Raw genomic sequence first — 22,832 nt, 5'->3', positions numbered from 1 at the left:
ACAACAAAGTATGGACAATTCGTAAAGAGATGGGAATACCAGAGCACCTGATCTGCCTTCTGAGGAACCTGTATACAGGTCAGGAAACAACAGTTAGAACTGGACATGGAACAATGGACTAGTTCCAAATTGGGAAAGGAATATGTCAAGGCTGTATCATGTCCCACTGCTTATTTAACTTATATGCGGAGTACATCATGTGAAATGCCAGGCTGGATGAAGCACAGGCTGAAATCAAAATTACCAGGAGAAATATCAACAGCCTCAGATATGCAGATAATACCACCCTAATGGCAAAAAGCGAAGGGGAACTAAAGAGCCTCCTGATGAGGGTGAAAGCAGAGCGAACCTGGCTGGCTTAAAACTCGACGTTCAAAAATATAAAATGAAACTTCCGGTGTTTCATGACTAATTGGAATCTATAGATGAGTTTGGGGGAAATAGTGATTTATTAGCAGTAATGACTCCAGGGATTCTTTCTCTCCCTCCATACATCATGGATAGTTTCAATCGCTGTGTCTTTAGCTTCTCTTCCTTTGCAACGTCTCATTTACTGTTAATCACGTCCAGTGTATTTTTCATTTTAGATATAGCTTTTCAAGGCTTCATATGCATCTCCCATTCTCCTCCTCATTATAATCACATGTTCCTCTATCTCTTACACATGTGGAGTAAAATGATAACTATTTAACATTCTTGTTTGCAGGTTCTAACATGTCTGCATTTACTTACTTACAAAGAGAAACCTTATTGGCAAGAATTATTACAATAAGGGGCTTCCCTGATGGCTCAGATGTAAAAATCTTCCTGCAATGCTGGAGACCCAGGTGCAGTCCCTGGATCAGGAAGATCCCTCAGAAAAGGAAACAGATACCCGTTCCAGCATTCTTGCCTGGAGAATTCCATGAACAGAGGAGCCTGGAAGGTTACAGTCCATGTGGTTGCAAAGTCAGACACAACTGAGCAACACACACACACATATGCACACACACACATATACACACACATGCACACACACACATTACAAGAAGAAGAAAAGCACTCTTGCAACAGAAAACATCTCACCATATGTTTGCAGGTGTCTCCTCTGTGTCTGACTGTTCTGGTGTGTGTTTCTCTGGTTTCCTGATCCTTTACATACTCACCATTTATTGGATGGCAGACAATTTGAATCACAGGCTGTTAGTTGCTAGGTTCTGTCACACGTATTTACAATGCTGTCTCTTGTCCTGGTGCCTGGTGAAGTTATTGGAATCAACTGGATAATGTCAAGGCTTGCATTTAACCAGAGTTAGGGTGACTCTAGAATGAGGCAAGGCTGAATTTCATCCCCTGCTAAGCCTGAGCATCTTACCTGATGCCCTACGTTATGAGATATTTTCATGTCAACTCATAAGAACACAAGTATTCCCAGCCTTGTGGGACCTAGGGGAAATTGCCCACCTACTCTTTCCCGGCTACCTTTCCCTAGGTTAAAGCCTAAGGGAGTTTCCCCTCCACAGATCAGTACTGAGCCAGAGTCTAGAAGGCTGATTTCCCCAAGAATTCTCCAGATATCCCTCCCTCTGTCTGTCCGTCCATCTGTCTCTCTCTGAAGCTCCGCCCGGGTCTCCCCAGCCTCCAGTCTCTGTAAGCACAGCTGGGTGAGAGCCTGTGCTCTGGTCAGTTCTATTTCCGTGAACTGCAGCCTTCACACAGTGAGTTGATTCAATCCTAAGGCTCACGTTTTCTGTTTCCCTTTTCTGAGGGATCATATTTCTATGGTGCCTGATGTCCAGCATATGAAAACTGTTTCATTTACTTTGTTGAGTTTTATCGTAGCCTGGGGAGGGAAGGTATGTAGTCACATCCTGTTTCTCTGTCTTGGCCAGAAGCAGATGTATATTCGCTGTTTGAAAACCACATTTTATCCAATTCTGGCCTGGAGCATGGTAGTCATGTATGGCAGGTTTTAAGAGAACATCTACCCAAAATACCTCTTCAGCGCCTTCATGAGAAAGGAGCTTCCTACAGAGGCCACTTCTCCAAAGCTGAGAAATGTAAACAACCTTGTTGTTCAGCCGCGTCTGACTCTGCGACCCCATGGACTGTGGCACACCAGGCCTCCCTGTCCTTCACCATCTGCTGGTGCTTGCTCAAACTCATGTCCATTGAGTCAGTGATGCCATCCAATCACCTCATCCTCTGTCGTCCCCTTCTCTTCATGCCTTCAATGCTTCCCAGCATCAGGGTCTTTTCCAATGAGTCAGTTCTTCGCATCTGGTGGCCAAAGTATTGGAGTTTCAGCTTCAGCATCAGTCCTTCCAATGAATGTTCAGGACTGATTTCTTTTAGGATTGACTGGTTGGATCTCCTTGCAGCCCAAGGGACTCTCAAGAGTTTTCTCTGGTGCCACAGTTCAAAAGTATCAATTCTTTGGCACTCAGCCTTCTTTATGGTCCAAATCTCACACCCATGCATGACTACTGGAAAAATCATAGCTTTGACTAGACGGACCTTTGTCAGCAAAGTAATGTCTCTGCTTTTGAAAATGCTGTCTAGGTTGGTCATAGCTTTTCTTCCAAGGAGCAAGCACCTTTTAATTTCATGGTGCTGTCACCATCTGCAGTGATTTTGGAGCCCTGAAAACTAAAGTCTGTCACTGTTTCCAATGTTTTCCCATCTATTTGCCATGAAGTGATGGGACTGGATACCATGATCTTGGTTTTTTGAATGTTGACTTTTAAGCCAACTTTTTCACTCTCCTCTTTCACTTTCATCAAGAGGCTCTTTAGTTCTTCTTCACTTTCTGCCATAAGGGTGGTTTCATCTGCATATCTGAGGTTATTGATATTTCTCCTGGCAATTTTGATTCCAGCGTGTGCTTCACCCAGCCTGGCATTTTGTGTGATACATAAAAATACAAGTATTAAGTTAGACAAGATGAGGCACTGGAGGAATATGTTTCAGATGAAGGAAGAAGATAAAAAGAAAAAGAACTGAGTGACATGGAGATAGGCAATCTACCCTAAAAAAGACTTCAGTGTAGTGACCGTAAAGATGATCAAGGAACTCAGAAGGAGAGTGGGCACACAAAAGCAGAAGTTGGAAATGTTTAACAAAGAGTTTAAAAATATAAGGAACAACCAAACAGAGATGAGGAATACAATAACTGCAATGAAAAATACACTAGAAGGAATCAGTGGTAGAGTAAATGATGCAAAGGAGCAGACCAGTCAGTGGGAATCACTGCCACTGAATAGAAAAAAGAATGAGAAGGAGCAACCCAATGTCCTTAAAGATAAAAAGGTATTTTATGGAAACAAGATTGTCCAGCCTTAGGTGGGTTTATTTGGATATTCTTTTAACATGCTGATTGCCATACTGTTTGAGGTAGGTGGTAAAGAAATGGGCAGGATGCCCCAAGATTTATGCCCGTGCCTGTCCAGAGACTTTGGGTTTCCAGACCCTGAGAGTCTTTGCCCAGTTGTCATTTGTCACGACAATTGTCATGTAACCCTCAATTGTCATGTAACTTTCTCAAACTGCAGCGTTTCCTGTCTAGAGTAAGCAATAACACTAGAGCAAGGACTTCTGTGAGGAAGCGTTAACAGAATGCAAGTGAAAGAGCTTTATGACTGCTGCATGTTATATACTTAGAGATGATCGGCTTAGGATACCTAAGTCTCGTACCCTGGGTAATGTGGTAAAAACATGAGATTAGGGGTCAGGAATGTGTCTGAATTACAAGTAAGATTCAGCCACTCAGTGGATGATACTGGGCAAATCTCATCAACACTGTTGAATTTTGTTTCTTTTTTTTTTTTTTAATGCAGATAAAAATACATGCACCTGTAAAAACAGATATGAAAAGGATTGTGGAAATACAAGTTAAAGAACTGGCTCAAGATTCCAGATGGAGGCCAGTAATCATTTGCCTAAGCTTCGTTATGTGATTAAATTAACACTGCTTGGAGTAAGAGAAAAAGTAATCTGTTGACATTCCAGATGTGTTGAGGATTTCCTGTAAGCTGGAGAAGGAGAAGGACCAAGACCAGGCTGAAATGAAAGTCTAAGAAACGGCCCCCTGTAACACATGTGTGAAATGTCAGCCAGAAGAACACATAGGGCAGAATCAGCCCCCAGCCAGCAAACTGGAATAATCCTAACCCAGGCTTGTTATTGCTCAGAGCTAGATTATGTAAACTTGGCTGGTTGACCTTTGGTTCCATCCTGATTTTTTGCTGACTAGTTTGCAAATGTGAGTGTTACTCAAGCAGAAGGCATTTGAGGGGCCGGAGAAGGTAAAGGAGGGGCTTTGGGTACTGGAAGCAACAGAGAACTATGACCTTTGCAAGAGGGGAGGGCCTCACACAAAGAGGGCAAATGATTCCACAGTCTGTAACATTCCACTCTCATCCCCCAAAATACCAGGGATGTGGAGTAAATTGTGAATAGGAACTCTCACACTCAAACATAAAAGGAAAACCAGCAATGACCAAAGAATTGACAAGGAAAGAGGCATAAAACTCAGCCTGTGGGTGAATTCACAGCTGCCGAAACAGACACTGGGCAGGTAGGAGATTTTAGGAAAGCATAGTTGTTGGTGTATTATATTCATAGAAGGGACCAACCTCTAGTCAACCTCTAATTTTGGAAATTAAGTACTGGAACTTTGAATAGAAATCTCAGTAGATGTTCCGAGTAGCAAAGTGGACACAGCTGATAGATAATTAGAAAGGTAAGAAGTTCCGGTAGATGGTGTATGTCAGAACATCACATAGAACGGACACTGGATGGAAAATAGGAAAGAAAACATAGGAAAACTGAACAACATCGACAAGTCTGGACACTCATCTAAGTGGCATTCCAAAAAATGAGAGCAGAGAGTGGTGTTACGAAAACAGCGCAAAAGGGAGAAGACAAAGAGGCGGCAGGAGCGTCAGAAGATGCGGCGGCTGCTGCTGAGTCGTGTCTGACTCTGTGCGACCCCATAGACGGCAGCCTGCCAGGCTCCCCCGTCCCTGGGATTCTCCAGGCAAGAACACTGGAGTGGGTTGCCATTTCCTTCTCCAACGCATGAAAGTGAAAAGTGAAAGTGAAGTCGCTCAGTGGTGTCCGACTCTTCGAGACCCCATGGACTGCAGCCCACCAGGCTCCTCCGCCCATGGGACTTTCCAGGCAAGAGTACTGGAGGGGGTGCCTTCGCCTTCTCCGGAAGATGCGGCTGACTTTCCAAAAATGAGGAATGGCTTAAGACTGAAATAACTCACTTAAAACTGAGTGTGAAAAGAACTCCTCCGATATATCACTGTGAAATTTCTCAGCACCAGAGGGGAAGACAAGATCCTACAAGGTTTTGGAGAGAGGGGATAACCTGGTTATGATGAGAAGAATTAGAATCTTCCTGACTTCAGACTTCTCATTAACAACCCTAGACAGTTAGTAAACAGAGAAATGATACCATGGAGATTCTCCGAAAAGGTCTTAAATCCACCATCATAAAGACAGGGAAAACAGGCTCTAATTAAAAGATCAAATTAAAGAAATAGTTGGACATGCAAAAACTTAAGATATTTAATACACAGATTCTCTCTCTTAAAAGGTGTTATTAATGTGTGATGTGTGTGTCAATACTTCATTCATTTTATTGCTGAATGTTATTCAATAATGTCTCATCCTGTGTGGGTCTGATCCCTTCATTGGCAGCTCCATGTCAGGAAATAGCTCCATCAGTACTAAATCCCAATATTTTACAACCTGACCGAGGTAAATGTTGAAAAGCTGGAGCTATCTATACTACCATCTGAGCTGTCTTCAATAGGAGCAGGCTACATTTCCTCATCAATTACATGACCAATCCCTGCCTGAGCTATAAAGCATGTGATTCTGGGAAAGAAATCTGAGAATGACTTCCTTGGAGCCTCTCTGGAAGGGATTCTATGGGTATTTCTGATGACCAATTCCTCTGGAAGGCTCCATGGACTAATATTCAAATAATAAGAATTAGAAAAGCATCAAAAGTCTTAAAATTCACTTTTTAGGGAGCGTCTGAAAGTAGATGGTTCACAAAATTGCCTCAAAACAAACAAAACCCAAACCAGAAATCTATATTAATTAGTCAGCTTCCACCAAAACCCACTGAACCAAGTTCTCCCAGATTGTCGCCAACTACTAATAGTTCTATTCTGTTTATAACATTTTGTCCTTTGTTGCTTAGATTGTAGTATTCTTTTTTCTAGGTTAAGGTTATGCAATTCTAATTCACAAAATGTTTCCCTTGCCTTGTGCTAAGTCACTTTAGTTGTATCCAACTCTTTGTGACCCCATGGACTGTGGCCCACCAGGCTCCTCTATCCATGGGATTCTGCAGGCAAGAATATTGGGGTGGGTTGCCATTTCCTTCTCCAGGGGATCTTCCCCACCCAGGGTGGAACCCACATCTCTTACGTCCCCTGCATTGGCAGGCGAGTTCACCACTAACTCCATGTGTGGGCCACGCTTAACTACAAATAATACCTTGGTTAGGTTTTAAAAACAATCCCATCCTGACTCCATAAATTACTTCTTCCAAGTCATTGCTGGTTCAGTGAACTTAAAGAATTTCTGCACTTGATAGCTCCTAAAAAAAAGAATCCATAAATAATGGACATATATTTAACTGATGAACATTCAGATGTACAAGCTGGCTTTAGAAAAGGCAAAGGAACCAGAGATTAAATTGCCAACATCTGCTTGATCATTGAAAAAGCAAGAGAGTTCCAGAAAAATATCTATTTCTGCTTTATTGACGATGCCAAAGCCTTTGACTGTGTGGATCACAATAAACTGTGGAAAATTCTGAAAGAGATGGGAGTACAAGACAATCGGACCTGCCTCTTGAGAAACCTATATGCAGGTCAGGAAGCAACAGTTAGAACTGGACATGGAACAACTGACTGGTTCCAAATAGGAAAAGGAGTACATCAAGGCTGTATGTTGTCACCCTGCTCATTTAACTTATATACAGAGTACATCATGAGAAATGCTGGGCTGGAAGAAGCACAAGCTGGAATCAAGATTGCTGGGAGAAATATCAATAACCTCAGATATGCAGATGACACCACCCTTATGGCAGAAAGTGAAGAGGAACTCAAAAGCCTCTTGATGAAAGTGAAAGAGGAGAGTGAAAAAAGTTGGCTTCAAGCTCAACACTCAGAAAATGAAGATCACAGCATCCTGTCCCATCACTTCATGGGAAATAGATGGGGAAACAGTGGAAACAGTGTCAGACTTTATATTTTGGGGCTCCAAAATCACTGCAGATGGTGATTGCAGCCATGAAATTAAAAGACGCTTACTCCTTGGAAGGAAAGTTATGACCAACCTAGATAGCATATTCAAAACCAGAGACATTACTTTGCCTACAAAGGTCCATCTAGTCAAGGCTATGGTTTTTCCAGTGGTCATGTATGGATGTGAGAGTTGGACTGTGAAGAAAGCTGAGCACCAAAGAATCAAGGCTTTTCAACTGTGGTGTTGGAGAAGACTCTTGAGGGTACCTTGGACTGCAAGGAGATCCAACCAGTCCGTCCCAAAGGAGATCAGTCCTGGGTGTTCATTGGAAGGACTGATGCTGAAGCTGAAACTCCAGTACTTTGGCCACCTCATGCGAAGAGTTGACTTATTGGAAAAGACCCTGATGCTGGGAGGGATTGGGGGCAGGAGGAGATGGGGACGACAGAGGATGAGATGGCTGGAAGGCATCACCGACTTGATGGACATGAGTCTGAGTGAACTCTGGGAGTTGGTGATGGACAGGGAGGCCTGGCGTGCTGAGGTTCATGGGGTCGCAAAGAGTCGGACACAACTGAGCGACTGAACTGAACTAAATTTAACAAGAATATTCTGATCAACAGCTAGATTTTAGGAATGTTAGAAAGACACTGTTAATAAACATTCATGGAATATTTTCTGGAACAATTTTTTTTTTACTGCACCCCATAGTGTATGGAATTGTAGCTCCCTAACCAGCGATGGAATCCGTGCCCCTTGAATTGGAAGAGTGAAGTCTTAACCAATGGACCACCAGGAAAGTCCCTGGAACAATACTTTTGGTAAGTCATGTTGATAAGACTTGATTAAATTTGTTCAAGAATATAAAAATATTATCTTTCAGCCTAATCATTTCAATCACTCCATCCTCAGCCAGACTAGCCCTTTGTCACTATTGAGAGTCATTTCCTGTCTAGTAATGTGTGTGCATGCTAAGTCGCTTCAGTCGTGTCCAACTCTTTGTGACCCTATAGACTGTAGCCCGCCAGCCTCCTCTGTCCATGGGATTTCAAATTTCTTAGACATAGAATAAAAAGGATGGTGCTAAACTGTGTTACATTGATTTTACCAATAATGACGCTTCTTTGGGGGGACAATACTACAAAAAGTAAATATCCTTGTGCTATGAAGACAAATATACACATATTCCTGAGGATCGGGAACTGTTTTTTGTGACATAACCCAGACATGGAGAACCTACCGAGTTAGTCATTTTAACCACACCTCACAAGAGGCTCCTGGGTTCTTATCCTATGGGGGAATCAGGTTCTTCTCTAAGTCAGGACTTTGGGAATCTTAGACCATGCCCGTGTATTTCTTCCCTAACTCCCTCAGTGGACTATAGGTCTTTTCTAGAGTCTGGAACTGTCAAGTATACCTGGAGTTACGCCTGCTAGCTAATGGGACACCTCTAGCCTTAGGTTGTTGTAAAGAACACACTTCATTCTATGCGACCGTGTCAAATTAGTTTGTGTTTTTTAGCCTAGAGTTTGAATTTTATTTGACTGACTGGTAAAGAGTCTGTGCCATTGAATATTCAGGACTGATTTCCTTTAAGATGGACTGGTTGGATCTCCTTGCAGTCCAAGGGACTCTCATGAGTCTTCTTCAACACCACAGTTCAGAAGCATCAATTCTTTGGCACTCAGCTTCTTTATGGTCCAACTCTCACAGAACTAACACCAAAAATGAGCTGGAGCCATCTATATGTAAGATAAATAAAATGTTTCAATGTTTTTACAGCAGATTTCAATGCTTCTACAGCAAGAAACTGTTTCTTTTCCCAAGTTAGATCACTGATAAGTGAAAGTCACTCTGTTGTGTCTAACTCTTTGCAACCCCATGGACTATGCTGTCCATGGAATTCTCCAGGCCAGAATACTGGAGTGGGGAGCCTTTCCTTTCTCTAGAGGGTCTTCCCAACCCAGGGATTGAACCCAGGTCTCCTGCATTGCAGGCAGATTCTTTACCAGCTGAGCCACAGGGAAGCACTATCCCTGATAACATAAAAGTAACTTGCCTCCATGCTTTACCTCTGTTTGCAAGATATATTATGTGTGTTAAGCTATCTGACTGCTGATAATTTTTTTAAATTTCTTTATGTGGTTTTGGTTTTTTTTAAAAAAAATGTTTATTTGCTTATTTGGTCCTGCTGGGCCCTAGTTGCAACACGAGGGATCTTGGCTGCCTTATTCAGCGTCTTCATTGCAGTGTGCTGTCTCTCCAGCTGTGTGGGCTTAGTTCCCTAACCTGGGATTGAACCTGCTTCCCCTGCTTTGCAAGGTGGATTCTTAACCTCTGGACTCCAAGGGAAATCCCTTGATAATGTTTAAACATGAATTTGTTTTCCTTGAATACCAGGAATCCCGAGTGAAGGCAAAACCTTATCTAACCCAGTACATGAGCATCTTCACTTATATATAATGAGCTAGTTACGAAGAGCCACCTTGAGTCAACATAAACGAGAGCTTTGGTGGGGATGTTTATAATAAAAACTCACACTGTGCAGGACTGTTAAGGACGGAGTAGTATATCACCTCCCCCTGACATTCTTCTCTTCAGCGCCTCACATTAGAATGATCACATCCAAAGGGACTGGATCTGTAACCACAGGGAAAAAAGGCTTTCACTCAATATTTTGAGAGACGCATTTACCCAGGCAGCTTACACGGTATATGTGCGTAATTTTGTTTTGTTCTCTTTCATTTAAGAGACATTAATATACATATCTTGTATTTCTCAGGTACTTCCCTAAGCAGCTCACAAATGTTAGCCTGTTTAACGTAACAAAGCAGAAACCTAGTAAGTGTAGGCAGTGTTATTGATCTCACCTATAGATAAGGAAACAGAGGCAAAGAGGTGTTAGCTGCTTTGGTCATAGAGACATGACTGGTAAACAGTAGGGTTACAAATGCTGAGTTCCAACCAGACTCCCGGATTTGCAGAAACAGCAGCACATGTGACCCAGAAGGAGGGCCCAGAGGCCCAGGCGCGGCTGCACCAGCTCCCTGAACCATCTCCCTTCCTTTTTAAGGAGGAAGGGTCCACACTGACAGCTCCAGCTTAGCTGTTTCTGTAGAAAAACTACCACAACCCACTTTGCAGCTCCTGGCTGGGCGTGCCAGGAGACGAGCATTTCACGTTCTGGAAAAGGCTGCTGCTTCTCATTGGCTCCTTGGGACTCTTCTCTGTGGAGACAGCTTTCCAGGTGAGGACTCACCTCAGCGGAGAGAATTGCTGCTCTCTGATACTCACCTCCTCCCTTTTCTTCCCACAAGAGGGTAGGAAAAATCAGATGCTCTTGTCGGTTTTAGACAGGAAGTGCCGAGCTTATTGATTGATATTTATGCCAAAGGGGAGGGAGCCTATTTGATTTGGAAATAATGCATTGCCTCTACTGTGTATATGATAGACGTACTGTGGGGGAAAAAAGAAAACGACTTCTTGGAAGGACGAAGCCAGCTTTCCGTTCTGAGCAGATGAATAGAACGGAGGGGGTTTGGGAGTTGGCGGGTGAGTGGAGGGGTAGTAACACGTGCAGGAAGGATGCTGAGCCAGGCAGCATTCACCTAACACACCCACAGTGTTGAGACATGACGCAGACGTGGTTCTGTTTACTCTTTTAGGAAACATTCTACAGGAGGTAGCTTGTTCCTTAGATAAAGGTTAACCAAGAAAGCAAAGTAGTCGCTTCAAAGTCAGAGAGGAAATATGCAGAAGCACAGAGACTAGAATGCACGCTCATTAATTCAGATCCTGTGAAAAAGAAAGTTAACGTAAAATATTTTATCAATAATGTTATGGCCATAAAATGGCTTTTTTAGGTTTTTTTTAAGTTGAAATATAACTGCTTTACAACGTTGAGTTGCTTCCTGCTGTACAACAAAGCGAATCAGCTATCTGCAACATATATCCCTTCCCTGGGCTTCCCTGGTGGCTCAGATGGTAAAGAATCTGCCTACAATGCAGGAGTCCTGGGTTCAATCCCTGGGTCGGGAAGATGCCCTGGAGGAGGAAATGGCAACCCACTCCAGTACTCTTGCCTGGAGAATTCCTTGGACAGAGGAGCCTGGGGGGCTGCAGTCTACCGGGTCGCAAACAGTGGGACACTGAGCCATGTTCACTCACTCATGAGGTCCCCTCCCTCGTGAGGCTCCCCACCCACCCCATGGCCCCCATAAGTCATCACCACTGAGCTGAGCTCCCTGTTACACAGCAGCTTCCAGCTAGCCATCTAATTCACACATGGGCGAGTGTGCATGTCAGTGCCACTCTCTTGGTTTGCATTAAGCGGCTTTTCACGTCTTGTTTTCCCTTCTAAGTTTCTCTTTCTACCTCCCTCCAGTTCTCATATTATGTTGCATATTGACTGTGTCTAAGCAGAGATTTACACGGTGTAATCAAGGATCAGGTACTGTTTTGTGTTCTACATTTTCTCCTTTGATTTTAGGATTCTCCCGTGCGTGGCATAGTTATTATGTCAATGGCTCCTAGAATCGTAGCGTACTGAGATCATCGTTTACGTAATCTTCTCCTAGTGCTAGACATCAAGGACGTGCCCTGTTTGTTTCTATTTGTTAGTGTTTTATTTAACTAGAGTTTGCTTTCTTTGTTTAAATTGTTCAACATTTTGCAAATATTTCCAGTCACGATGGCTGGCTCTGAAGTGCTTATTATTTTTTTGTGTTTTGGCTTTGACCTCTGCCAAAGCTAAAAGCTCATGATGACTGGGCAGTATTCTAGAGCCTCTTCAGTTTTCAATCTACTCATTAACAAGGCAACATGTTTTGCTGTTGCTGGTGAGGATGGTGGTACTTTCCGCTGTGTGTATGTGTGCCTGCCTAACAGAACAGCCTCATATTAAATGGCTTGCAGTATTGTAACAATGTTCAGTTCTGTTCAGTTCAGTTGCTCAGTCGTGTCTGACTCTTTGCGACCCTATGAACTGCAGCACTCCAGGCCTCCCTGTCCATCACCAACTCCCGGAGTTCACTCAGGCTCACGTCCATCGAATGGGGACACCATCCAGCCATCTCATCCTCTGTCATCCCCTTCTCCTCCTGCCCCCAGTCCCTGCCAGCATCAGGGTCTTTTCCAGTGAGTTAACTCTTCACATGAGGTGGCCAAAGTACTGGAGTTTCAGCTTCAGCATCAGTCCCTCCAGTGAACACCCAGGACTGATCTCCTTTAGGATGGACTGGTTGGATCTCCTTGCAGTCCAAGGGACTCTCAAGAGTCTTCTCCAACACCACAGTTCAAAAGCATCAATTCTTCAGCGCTCAGTTTTCTTCACAGGCCAACTCTCACATCCATACATGACCACAGGAAAAACCATAGCCTTGACTAGACGGACCTTAGTCGGCAAAGTAATGTCTCTGCTTTTCAGTATGCTATCTAGGTTGGTCATAACTTTCCTTCCAAGGAGTAAGCGTCTTTTAATTTCATGCCTGCAGTCACCATCTGCAGTGATTTTGGAGCCCCCCAAAATAAAGTCTGACACTGTTTCCACTGTTTCCCCATCTATCTGCCATGAAGTGATGAGACCAGATGCCGTGATCTTCGTTTTCTGAATGTTGAGCTTGAAGCCAACTTTTTCACTCTCCTCTTTCACTTTCATCAAGAGGCTTTTGAGTTCCTCTTCACTTTCTGCCATAAGGGTGGTGTCATCTGCATATCTGAGGCTATTGATATTTCTCCCGGCAATCTTGATTCCAGCTTGTGTTTCTTCCAGCCCAGCATTTCTCATGATGTACTCCACATAGAAGTTAAATAAGCAGGGTGACAACATACAGCCTTGACGTACTCCTTTTCCTATTTGGAGTCAGTCTGTTGTTCCATGTGCAGTTCTAACTGTTGCTTCCTGACTTGCATATAGGTTTCTTAAGAGGCAGTGTTACAACCCTAGAAATTTGGCATCAAACTCCTTTTGTCTCTTACAGGAGGCTTTCAGACAAAAAGTCACATTTGCCTCCTGGAACGCTGGACTTCTCCTTGGTGCTGGGAAGGATTGAAGGCAAAAGGAGAAGGCAGCAGAGGAGGAGATGGTTAGATAGCATCACTGACTCAATGCAGATGAATTTGAGCAAACTCTGGGAAATAGTGGAGGACAGAAGAGCCTGGTGTGTTGCAGTCCATGGGGTCTCAAAGGGTTGGACACCACCTAGTGACTGAGCAACAACAAATCCTGGGGTCAGGAAGATGATATAAATGCCTAGAGACATTTTTGTTTCTCACAGCTGAGAGTGGAAGTGTTACTATTGAGAGCTAGTTAATAGAGTCTAGTGATGTTATTATACGTTCTGTGATGCATAGAATTGCCTCCCCCAACAAAGACTTATCTAGACTGAAATATAAATAGTGCTAAATTTAGGGAACCCTGCTCTAAACTGAGCAAGAAGTTTTGAAAAAGAACATGAATTGCCAGGACCGTCAGTGATGAGTGAGGGAACACTACTGTAGATCCCACAGACATTTAATGGATGAGAAAACATAGACGACTTTGTGCAATAAATCCTACAGCTTAGATGAAATGGAAAAAAAATTCCTTTAATGACTTAAATAAATAGCCAGAAGTGTCTGACTCTGTAACTGCATGGACTGTAGCCTGCCAGGCTCCTCTGTCCATGGGATTCTCCAGGCAAGAACACTGGAGTGGGTTGCCATTCCCTTCTCCAGAGGATCTTCTCGACCCATGGGTCAAACCTGGGTCTCCTGCATTGCAAGCAGATTCTTCACTGTCTGAGCCACCAGAGAAGACCCTACTAAATAACCAGAAGTTACCTCAAAAATCAGAAAAGCCATATATTTACAAAGGAAATTGAATTTGTAGTTAAAACATTTCCACAGAGAAATTTAATTGTAAATAAAAATATTTCCAAATCCAGATGGCTTCACTGTGGAAATAAACAAATACTTGATGAAGAAATATCAATTCTCTTAAGAAAATAGAGGAGGAGGAAACTTTTTCCCAATTTGTATTTTCTGAACATAAATGTTATATCAAAACAGATAAAAACTTTAGTAGAAAATAAGAATATAGATCAACATAGATCAATCATTCACAAACATAGGTGCAAAAATCCTTTAAAATAATATAAAATTGATCCAACAATATATAAAAATAATACCTTATGAATAATGGATTTATATCAAAAAATATTATCATTTAGCATTCAAAAATAATAATTAAAATTCAACATGTCAACAAGAAAAAAATCATATAATTATCCCAATAGATGTATTAAGAATGGCTGACAAATATCAACATTGATTTACGATTTTTAAGAAAACCTCTTAAAGAGCAACTCTTTCAACATGACAAAGGTGATCGATGAAAAATTAACAGCTAAACTTAAGTAATAAAATAAATACTTTTCCCCAATATCAAGAAGAATGCTCATATAGCACCTCCTATAAAATATTTTCCTGCAAGTTCTAAGCAGTACAATAAGAAAAGAAAAGGAACAAAACACATACAGATGGAAGAAATAAAATTATCTTCATTTGCAAAAAATTTTGATCACATATCTAGAAAATTTTAATTGCAAAAATACACAACTACTGAGGGCAATTGTGGGAAAGATTAGTTTTCATTCCAAAGAAGGGCGATGCCAAAGAATGCTCAAACTGCCAAAGACTGTACAATCGCACTCATTTCACATGCTAGAGGGTAATGCTCAAAATCCTTCAAGCTAGTCTTCAGCAGTACATGAACCCAGAGTTTCCAGATGTACAGCCGGGTTTAGAAAAGGCAGAGGAACCAGTATCAAATTGCCAACATTGGTAGGATCATAGAGAAAGCAAGGCAATTCCAGAACATCTACTTCTGCTTCATCGATTACTCTAAAGTCTTTGATTGTATGGATCAAAACAAACTGTGGAAAATACTTACAGAAATGGGAGTATCAGACCACCTTACTTATCTCCTGAGAAACCTGTGTGAGAGTCAAGAAGCAACAGTTAGAACCAGACATGGAACCAATGACTGGTTCAGAATTGGAAAAGGAGTACGTCAAGGCTGTATATTGTCACCTTGCTCAGTTAACTTCTGTGCAGAGTAGATTGTGCAAAATGCCAGGCTGGATGAATCACAAGCTGGATTCAAGATTGCTGGGAGAAATATCAATAACCTCAGATAGGCAGATGGTATCAATTTAATGGATGAAAGCAAAGAGAGACTAAAGAGTTATTGAATGAGGGTGAAAGAGGAGAGTGAAAAAGCTGGCTTAAAACTCAGCATTTAAAAAATGAAGATCATGGCATCTGGTCCATCACTTCATGGTGTGAAGAAGGGGAAAAAGCAGAACATTGACAGATTCTCTTTTCTTGGGCTCCCAAATCACTGCACATGGTGACTGCAGCCATGGAATTAAAAGACACTTGCTCCTTAGAAGGAAAGCTATAACAAACTCGACAGCATATTAAAAAAGCAAAGACATTTCTTTGCCAACAAATGTCCATAGAGTCAAAACTATGGTTTTCCCTGTAGTCATGTATGGATGTGAGAGTTGGACCATAAAAGAAAGCTGAGCACCACAGAACTGATGCTTTTGAACTGTGGTACTGAAAAAGACTCTTGAGTCCCTTGGACTGCAAGATCCAACCAGTCCATCCTAAAGAAAATCAACCCTGAATATTCACTGAAGGACTGATGCTGAAGCTCCAGTACTTTGGCCACCTAATGGGAAGAGTTGACTCACTGGAAAAGACCCTGATGCTGGGAAAGATTGAAGGTGGGAGGAGAAGGGGATGGCAGAGGATGAGATGGTTGGATGGCATCACTGACTCGATGGACATGGGTTTGGGTAAACTCCGGGAGATAGTGAAGGACAGGGGAGCCTGGCACTGCAGTCTATGTGGTAACAAAGAGTGGGACACAACTTAGCCACTGAACGACAAAACTAAAGGTGATAAGTTAACTCAATAAGGTCACACTACACAAAGCCAATATAGAAAAATTGCACTTCTATAAACAAGCAACAAATTTTTTAAAACTTCAAAATATCACTTAATTTAGTTATATGTTTATTTATGTGCTAAGTCACTTTAGTTGTGTCCAACTCTTTGCGACCCCATGGAGTGTAGCCCCCCAGATTTCTCTGTCCACGGGATTTTCCAGGCAAGAATACTGGAGTCAGTTGCCATTTCCTCCACCAGGGCATCTTCCCGACCCAGGGATCTGATTGGTGTCTCTTAGTTCTCCTGAATTGGCAGGTGGGTTCTTTACCACTAGCGCCACCTGGGAAGTGTTGTATTTATTTATAATGACATCCAAAGGAGGGAATGAATGGGGATAAGTTCAACAGAAGATAGCCAAAAACTAAAATACTTTGCTAAAAAATTTAAAGAAGACTTACAATAATGAAGAGATACATCACATTCATAGACTAAAATATTCAATATTTTTCAGATATTACTTCTTATATAACTAAACTACAGATTCACTGCAATCTCAACATAAATGTCAGAAAATTTTTAATAAAAATTCACAAGATTATTACAAAATTTAAACAGAAATGCAAAAAACCTAAGCAAAAAGCATCTAAAAAAGTTGGTGGACCCACACTATCAGATTTCAAGGCTTAGTATAAAGCCACAGTACTCAAAAACAGTAGTAAAAAAAAAATCATAAGAATAGATATATAGAGCAATTAAACTAATAGAAACTTGAGAGATGCATGCATACATAGAAACTCAATTGCTTTTCAATAATTGCATCGAAGCAGCTCAAAAGAGAAAGGACAGTCCTTGCAATAACTAGAAATTAAATAACCAGTTTCTGCTCCAGGAGACAGTGAAGGACAGGGAAGCCTGGCGTGCTGCAGTCCATAGGTTTCCAAAGAGTTGCCACACGAGTTAGTAACTGATCAACAACAAATCTACCCTGCAGGAAAGAATATCGACTCTTACGTCGTACCACTTGCAAAAAGTTAACTTGAAATTTTCGTAGACCCAAATATAGGGACTGAACCTATAAGACTTCTGAAAGAAAATATAAGAGGAGAAATTCACAATTGTAGAACAGCAAGACACGGAAACGATCTAGATACCTCTCCCTCTCGCAAGGCAGTTACTCTAGGCAAATGTATCCTCCCTGTTACCTTCTAAAACTCAGGTAAAGCTGTGTGGATCTTTTCCTGTTGGTTCGGCATCTTCTCATTCCTCGATATTTCTTGGTCCTCACTAGGCTAGGGTACCTGCCAAGATGCTCCACTTACAAGGCCCACAGATGCTGCAGATGCTAGAAAAAGCCTTGAGGAAGAGCATCCCTGAATCCTTAAAGGTGAGCTTGGGACTTTCTTAGGGAAGCAGAGGGCTGCATTCTTAGGGAACCAAAGAGGTCAGGAAGAGAATAAGCTCTTACCGAGTGCTCTTTCTGTGGTAAGAACTCACTCCCACCACATCTCACGTAGTTCACACCGTCTCTTGGCAAGGGAAGTGTATTACACTCATGTCCTGGAAGAGGGAAGCGTTCTCAGTTATATGATTTGCCCAATAATTTTAAGTTACAAAAACACTACCCTCTGAAGACTCAAAAATATTTCCTTGAATTCTCTTTCAAAGATTGATCTAAATACATACTCATTTTTAAACATCTGTGCCTGAGGTGAAGTTAACCACCATGTATCTTCTTGGAATATTTAACAGGTCAAATCTTATTTCTTTGAAATCCAAGTGTGCATGGAAGAGATTTAGAAACAATTATCTCCTATTCATTACTTTAAGGCAATGGTATTTGTTACAGAATGGCTGGATTTATGCAGATTTATTTATATTTTCACTTTTAACATGCAGAGGATTGATGAAAGGAGGAAAATGCTTTTTCTTTCATTTTTTTCTTTTTCTTTTTTGTCTGAATGACTTGTCAGATCTCAGTTCCCTAACTAGAGATTGAATCCAGGTCCTCAACAGAGAAAGCATATGAGTCCTAACTATGGACCACCAGGGAATTCCCTGAACTGCTTTTAAGAGCTGCTTTCACATCTAAAGATAGAAGTTTAATCACAGAACCGCTGCCAGCACCAGCGGCAGCCAGCGGGGCCTCAAGGCCAGAACAGCGGCAGCGTGGTCGTCAATGGCAACGGAAAGCACGTCCAGCCCTCACTTCACCGCAGCTGCCGGACTTATCTGTGGACCCACGTCAGCCTCGAAACTCCCGTAGGAGGGGCAGTCAGTCTTCTCCCTGTATTGTGGAAGACGGATCTGAGGCCAGGAAAACTTAATAACTTTCCCCCCTGGTTACTCCTGGGGCCAGAAATATAATCCATTTATTCCGTTTCAACTCTCCAGAGCCTGAAAGTGAACGTGAAGTCGCTCTGTCGTGTCCGACTCTTTGCAACGCCACCGACTGTAGCCCACCAGGCTCCTCTGCCCATGGGATTTTCCAGGCAATAGTCCTGGAGTGGATTGCCATTTCCTTCTCCAGGGGATCCTCCCAACCCAGGGATTGAACCCGGGTCTCCCGCATTGTAGACAGACGCTTTACCATCTGAGCCACCAGGGAAGTCCCAGAGCCTACCTGTATGTTTTGAGCAAAACAGGCCCTCAACTTCAGATCCTATTAAAAGAATGAACTGAATCTCCATACATCACTGCTTGGAATGTGAGACGGTACAGCCCCTCTTAAAAACCATTTGTAAGTGTCTAACCAATCGTGCAACCAGCGCGCAGCCAGCGACGACAACTTTGAGCATTTGCCCTAGAGAAATGCACGTTTATGCTCACACAGAACTATGTACCCTAATGTCTATAACAATCTGATCCATGATAGTCAAAAGCTGGAAACAACTCACATGTCCTCCCATAGCTGAGTGGCTAAATGAGCTGCGGTACATCCATACTATGCTGCTGCTGCTGCTGCTAAGTCGCTTCAGTCGTGTCTGACTCTGTGCGACCCCATAGACAGCAGCCCACCAGGCTCCCCCATCCCTGGGATTCTCTAGGCAAGAATACTGGAGTGGGTTGACATTTCCATCTCCAATGCATGAAAGTGAAAAGTCAAAGTGAAGTCACTCAGTCGTGTCCGACTCTTCACGACCCCATGGAATGCAGCCTATCAGGCTCCTCCGTCCATGGGATTTTCCAGGCAAGAGTACTATGGGATACTATTAAATGATAAAGAAGAAGTGACCTAGGGATACCTGCAACAATTTGGATGAATCCTCAGAAAACTATTGAAGAAGGCAATGGCACCCCACTTCAGTACTCCGGCCTGGAAAATCCCATGGACAGAGGAGCCTGGTGGGCATGGGGTCACAAAGATTCAGACATGACTGAAGGGATTTAGCATGTACACACATACGTGAACAGATGTAAATCTGTTAAAGATCTTATTGAATTCTATAATGGGAGAGTTCATGATTTCTGTTCATAAATTCCATTGGTTTGCATATCTTCTATATGAATATTTTTAAAAGATATTTATTGGGGGAAAACTTAGAATCTCACCAGTGGTCTGATGAAGTTCTTACTAGGTACCTTCCAATTAAAAATTCCATTATGTCACAAAAATAAACCTTGTCCTATGCAAATGGCAACCCACTCCAGTGTTCTTGCCTGGAGAATCCCAGGGACGGGGGAGCCTGGTGGGCTGTCGTCTCTGGGGTCGCACAGAGTTGGACACGACTGAAGCGACTCAGCAGCAGCAGCAGCACTCAAACACTGTGCTTTGCCGTCTCTTCCTAATAAGATCATCCTCTCACTTTCTTGTAATACTGCAGGTTTATGGGACCACCTTCCACATAAACCAGGGAAACCCATTCAAGCTAAAGGCTCTGGTGGACAAGTGGCCTGATTTTAATACAGTGGTTATCCGCCCTCAGGAGCAGGTAAGGGGCCAGATGTGGAATGAATAGGTATTTATGTCCATATTCGCTATGTACTTTCCATGCACTTGGCAATATGGTAGACCCTGGGAATAGAGAGATAAACCAAGGTGCCATAGTCAGCGTGTCCTTATCTTCAAAAAGTCCACAGCATGGAGGAGATCATAGGTAAATCCATAGGGAAATGACAGCATGGTGTGAAATGGCTAGTTGCCCAGTCGTGTCCGACTCTTTGCGACCTTGTGGACTGTAGCCTGTCAGGCTTCTCTGTCCATGGAATTCTCCAGGCAAGAATACTGGAGTGGGCTGCCATTGCCTTCTCCAGGGGATCTTCCCAACCCAGGGATTGAAGCCATGTCTCCTGCATTGCAGGTGGATTCCTTACTGTCTGAACCACTAGGGCCCCGTGGTGTGAAATGGGCCGAATCAAAACTACTGGTCCCGCTACTGCTTAGGACCAAACGCTTTGTCATTTCTTGCATCCAGTTTGTGGGAATAGAGGCAACCAGTGGGAGGCGGTGCTAATGTAGAGTTATGCTGATGGTGTAGACAAGAGCTTGATCTTTTGTGAAAGGCTTCAAAGAAGCATCTCCCAGGCTGGATTTCTACATGTAACAAATCAAGCCCATTTTAAACTCTTAACCTAAGGGGGGGAAAATATTTCACACCTTGTAAAAACATCACTTTTGAAACCACACCATCGCATTCATTCTAACTCACAACTTCTCATTGTGATGATCTCTTCCCGTTGAGATGCTGCACCGTGTTATCACCTACGGTCATCAGTCAAGCAAATAAAACCAGGCAGTGGGGAGAAAAGCATGTGGTAGAGGCTGCAGGGAGGGGAATGATTCTTAGAAATTTTACCGAAATTGGATGTTGAATATAAATAGGATTTTTTTACATGGTGGCAGAGCAGAACTTCATTCAAAGCAGTTGCAAGAGATAAAGTCTGAAACAAGAGTGAATTAAGGAAAATTAAGGAGCAAATTACACAGTTGGAATTGTTGGTTACATATTGTATGATAATTTTTTAATTGGTGAAATTGAATAGTTGAGTTTATTTAATAGTTAAGTTTATTCAAAAATAAAATGTAGAATTATATTTTAAAATATCAGGTAAAATTGTAATATAAATGTATTATCATTTAATATAACTTCTATAGAAGTGAAATGGGTAATAAATATTCAAGAAACCAAATTAAATAACAATGTAAAATGAAGACTTTTAATTATTGATAGAAATCTGAGCTGCTTTCAGAAATACAGTGTTAAAAATAAGACTTTTCCAACTTGAAGAGCGATCATCGACATATAAGATTCTGTCAGATCTAAAGCGTTGCAGATTTGATATACACGTACAGTACCGTGATTCCCTCCATAACTTGAGCTAACACTCCCTCCTGTCTCATAATTACCATTCTATTTTTTAGTGAAATCATTCAAAACCTGCTCTCTCAGCAACCTTCAAGTACAGTTAACCCTTGAAGAACACGGGTTGGAACTGTGCAAGTCCACTTAAATATTTTTTCCGCCAATAATTACATGCTTCAGTACTCTGCCGTCTGACGATGTTTGAATCTGTGGATGCAGAACAGCAGACGCAAAGGCTGACTGTGAAGCTCTGTGCAGATTTTCAGCCGTGTGGAGAGCTGCTGTCCCTAACTCCTGCACTGGTCAATGCCCAACTGCATATAAAACAGCATTAACTATAGTCCTCATTCTGTGCCTTTTATCCTCAGAACTTACTTGTCTTATAACTGGAAGTTTGTACCCTGTGACCAAAATCTCCCCACTGCCCCCTCCTGGGCGTCCCCAGCCTCTAGGAACCACCGTTCAACTCTGTTTCTATGATTCAGTGCTTTAAAATCCCACACATAAAAGACATCACACACACTCGTCTTCCTCTGTCTGCCTTATGTCATGCAGCACAGTGCATGCAAGGTCTACCCCCGTGTCACGAACGGCAGGATTTGCGTCTTTCTCCGGGCTGACTGATATCCCACCGTACAGACGAGCCGCGTGGTCTCTGTCCATTCATCCGTGTCTCCATGTGGCTACTGAGCACGGAGCACAGGTGTCTCTTCCAGGTCCTGTTTCCATTTCCTCTGGATGCACACCCAGAATGGGGTTCCAAGTTCCTAGGACAGTTCTGTTTTAAATTTGGGGGAAAACCAGCATACCATTTCTATAGTGGCTAAACCAATTTACATTCCCACCAACAGTGCACGAGAGTTCCTTTTTCTCCAAACTGCCGCCCCCCGCCCCAATGCTTGTTATTTCTTGTCTCTTTGATGATAAGCATTCTGCTGTGTCGGAGAAGGCAATGGCACCCCACTCCAGTACTCTTGCCTATAAAATCCAATGGATGGAGGAGCCTGGTGGGCTGCAGTCCATGGGGTCGCAGAGAGCTGGTCACGACGGAGCGACTTCACTTTCACTTTTCACTTTCATGCATTGGAGAAGGAAATGGCAACCCACTCCAGTGTTCTTGCCTGGAGAATCCCAGGGACGGGGGAGCCTGGTGGGCTGCCGTCTATGGGGTTGCACAGAGTCAGACACGACTGAAGTGACTCAGCAGCAGCAGCAGCATTCTGCTATGTATGTGGTCTTGACTTGCATTTACCTGCTAGTGATATAGAGCACTTTTTCATGTATCTGCTGGCTGTTTGTATATCTTCTTTGGAAAAATGTCTATTCAATTCCTCTGCCTAT

General features: G+C 42.6%; 1 protein-coding gene across 2 annotated transcripts in view; it reads left to right on the top strand.

Moving 5' to 3' along the window:
- The first annotated feature begins 4,293 nt into the window (after nucleotides 1-4,293).
- The window catches only part of LOC138420084 (glycine N-acyltransferase-like), a 34,702-nt gene continuing 16,163 nt past the window's right edge, over nucleotides 4,294-22,832 (top strand). Inside the window, exons 1-4 of one of the 2 annotated variants that reach the window (XM_069553225.1) lie at nucleotides 4,294-4,555; nucleotides 7,966-8,075; nucleotides 17,480-17,575; nucleotides 20,013-20,120. In XM_069553225.1, coding sequence (XP_069409326.1) covers nucleotides 17,498-17,575; nucleotides 20,013-20,120 — 186 coding nt within the window. In that variant the 5' untranslated portion in view covers nucleotides 4,294-4,555; nucleotides 7,966-8,075; nucleotides 17,480-17,497. Of the gene's footprint in view, nucleotides 4,556-7,965; nucleotides 8,076-9,742; nucleotides 10,502-17,479; nucleotides 17,576-20,012; nucleotides 20,121-22,832 lie in introns of those variants that run through there. The other variant, XM_069553224.1, reaches the window with a different exon arrangement.

Source organism: Ovis canadensis, chromosome 15 (genome assembly GCF_042477335.2).
Source record: "Ovis canadensis isolate MfBH-ARS-UI-01 breed Bighorn chromosome 15, ARS-UI_OviCan_v2, whole genome shotgun sequence".
In the NCBI taxonomy this organism is placed as follows: Eukaryota; Metazoa; Chordata; class Mammalia; order Artiodactyla; family Bovidae; genus Ovis; species Ovis canadensis.
Note: the sequence above shows the minus strand (reverse complement) of the source record. Positions and strands in the feature narration are given on the sequence as shown.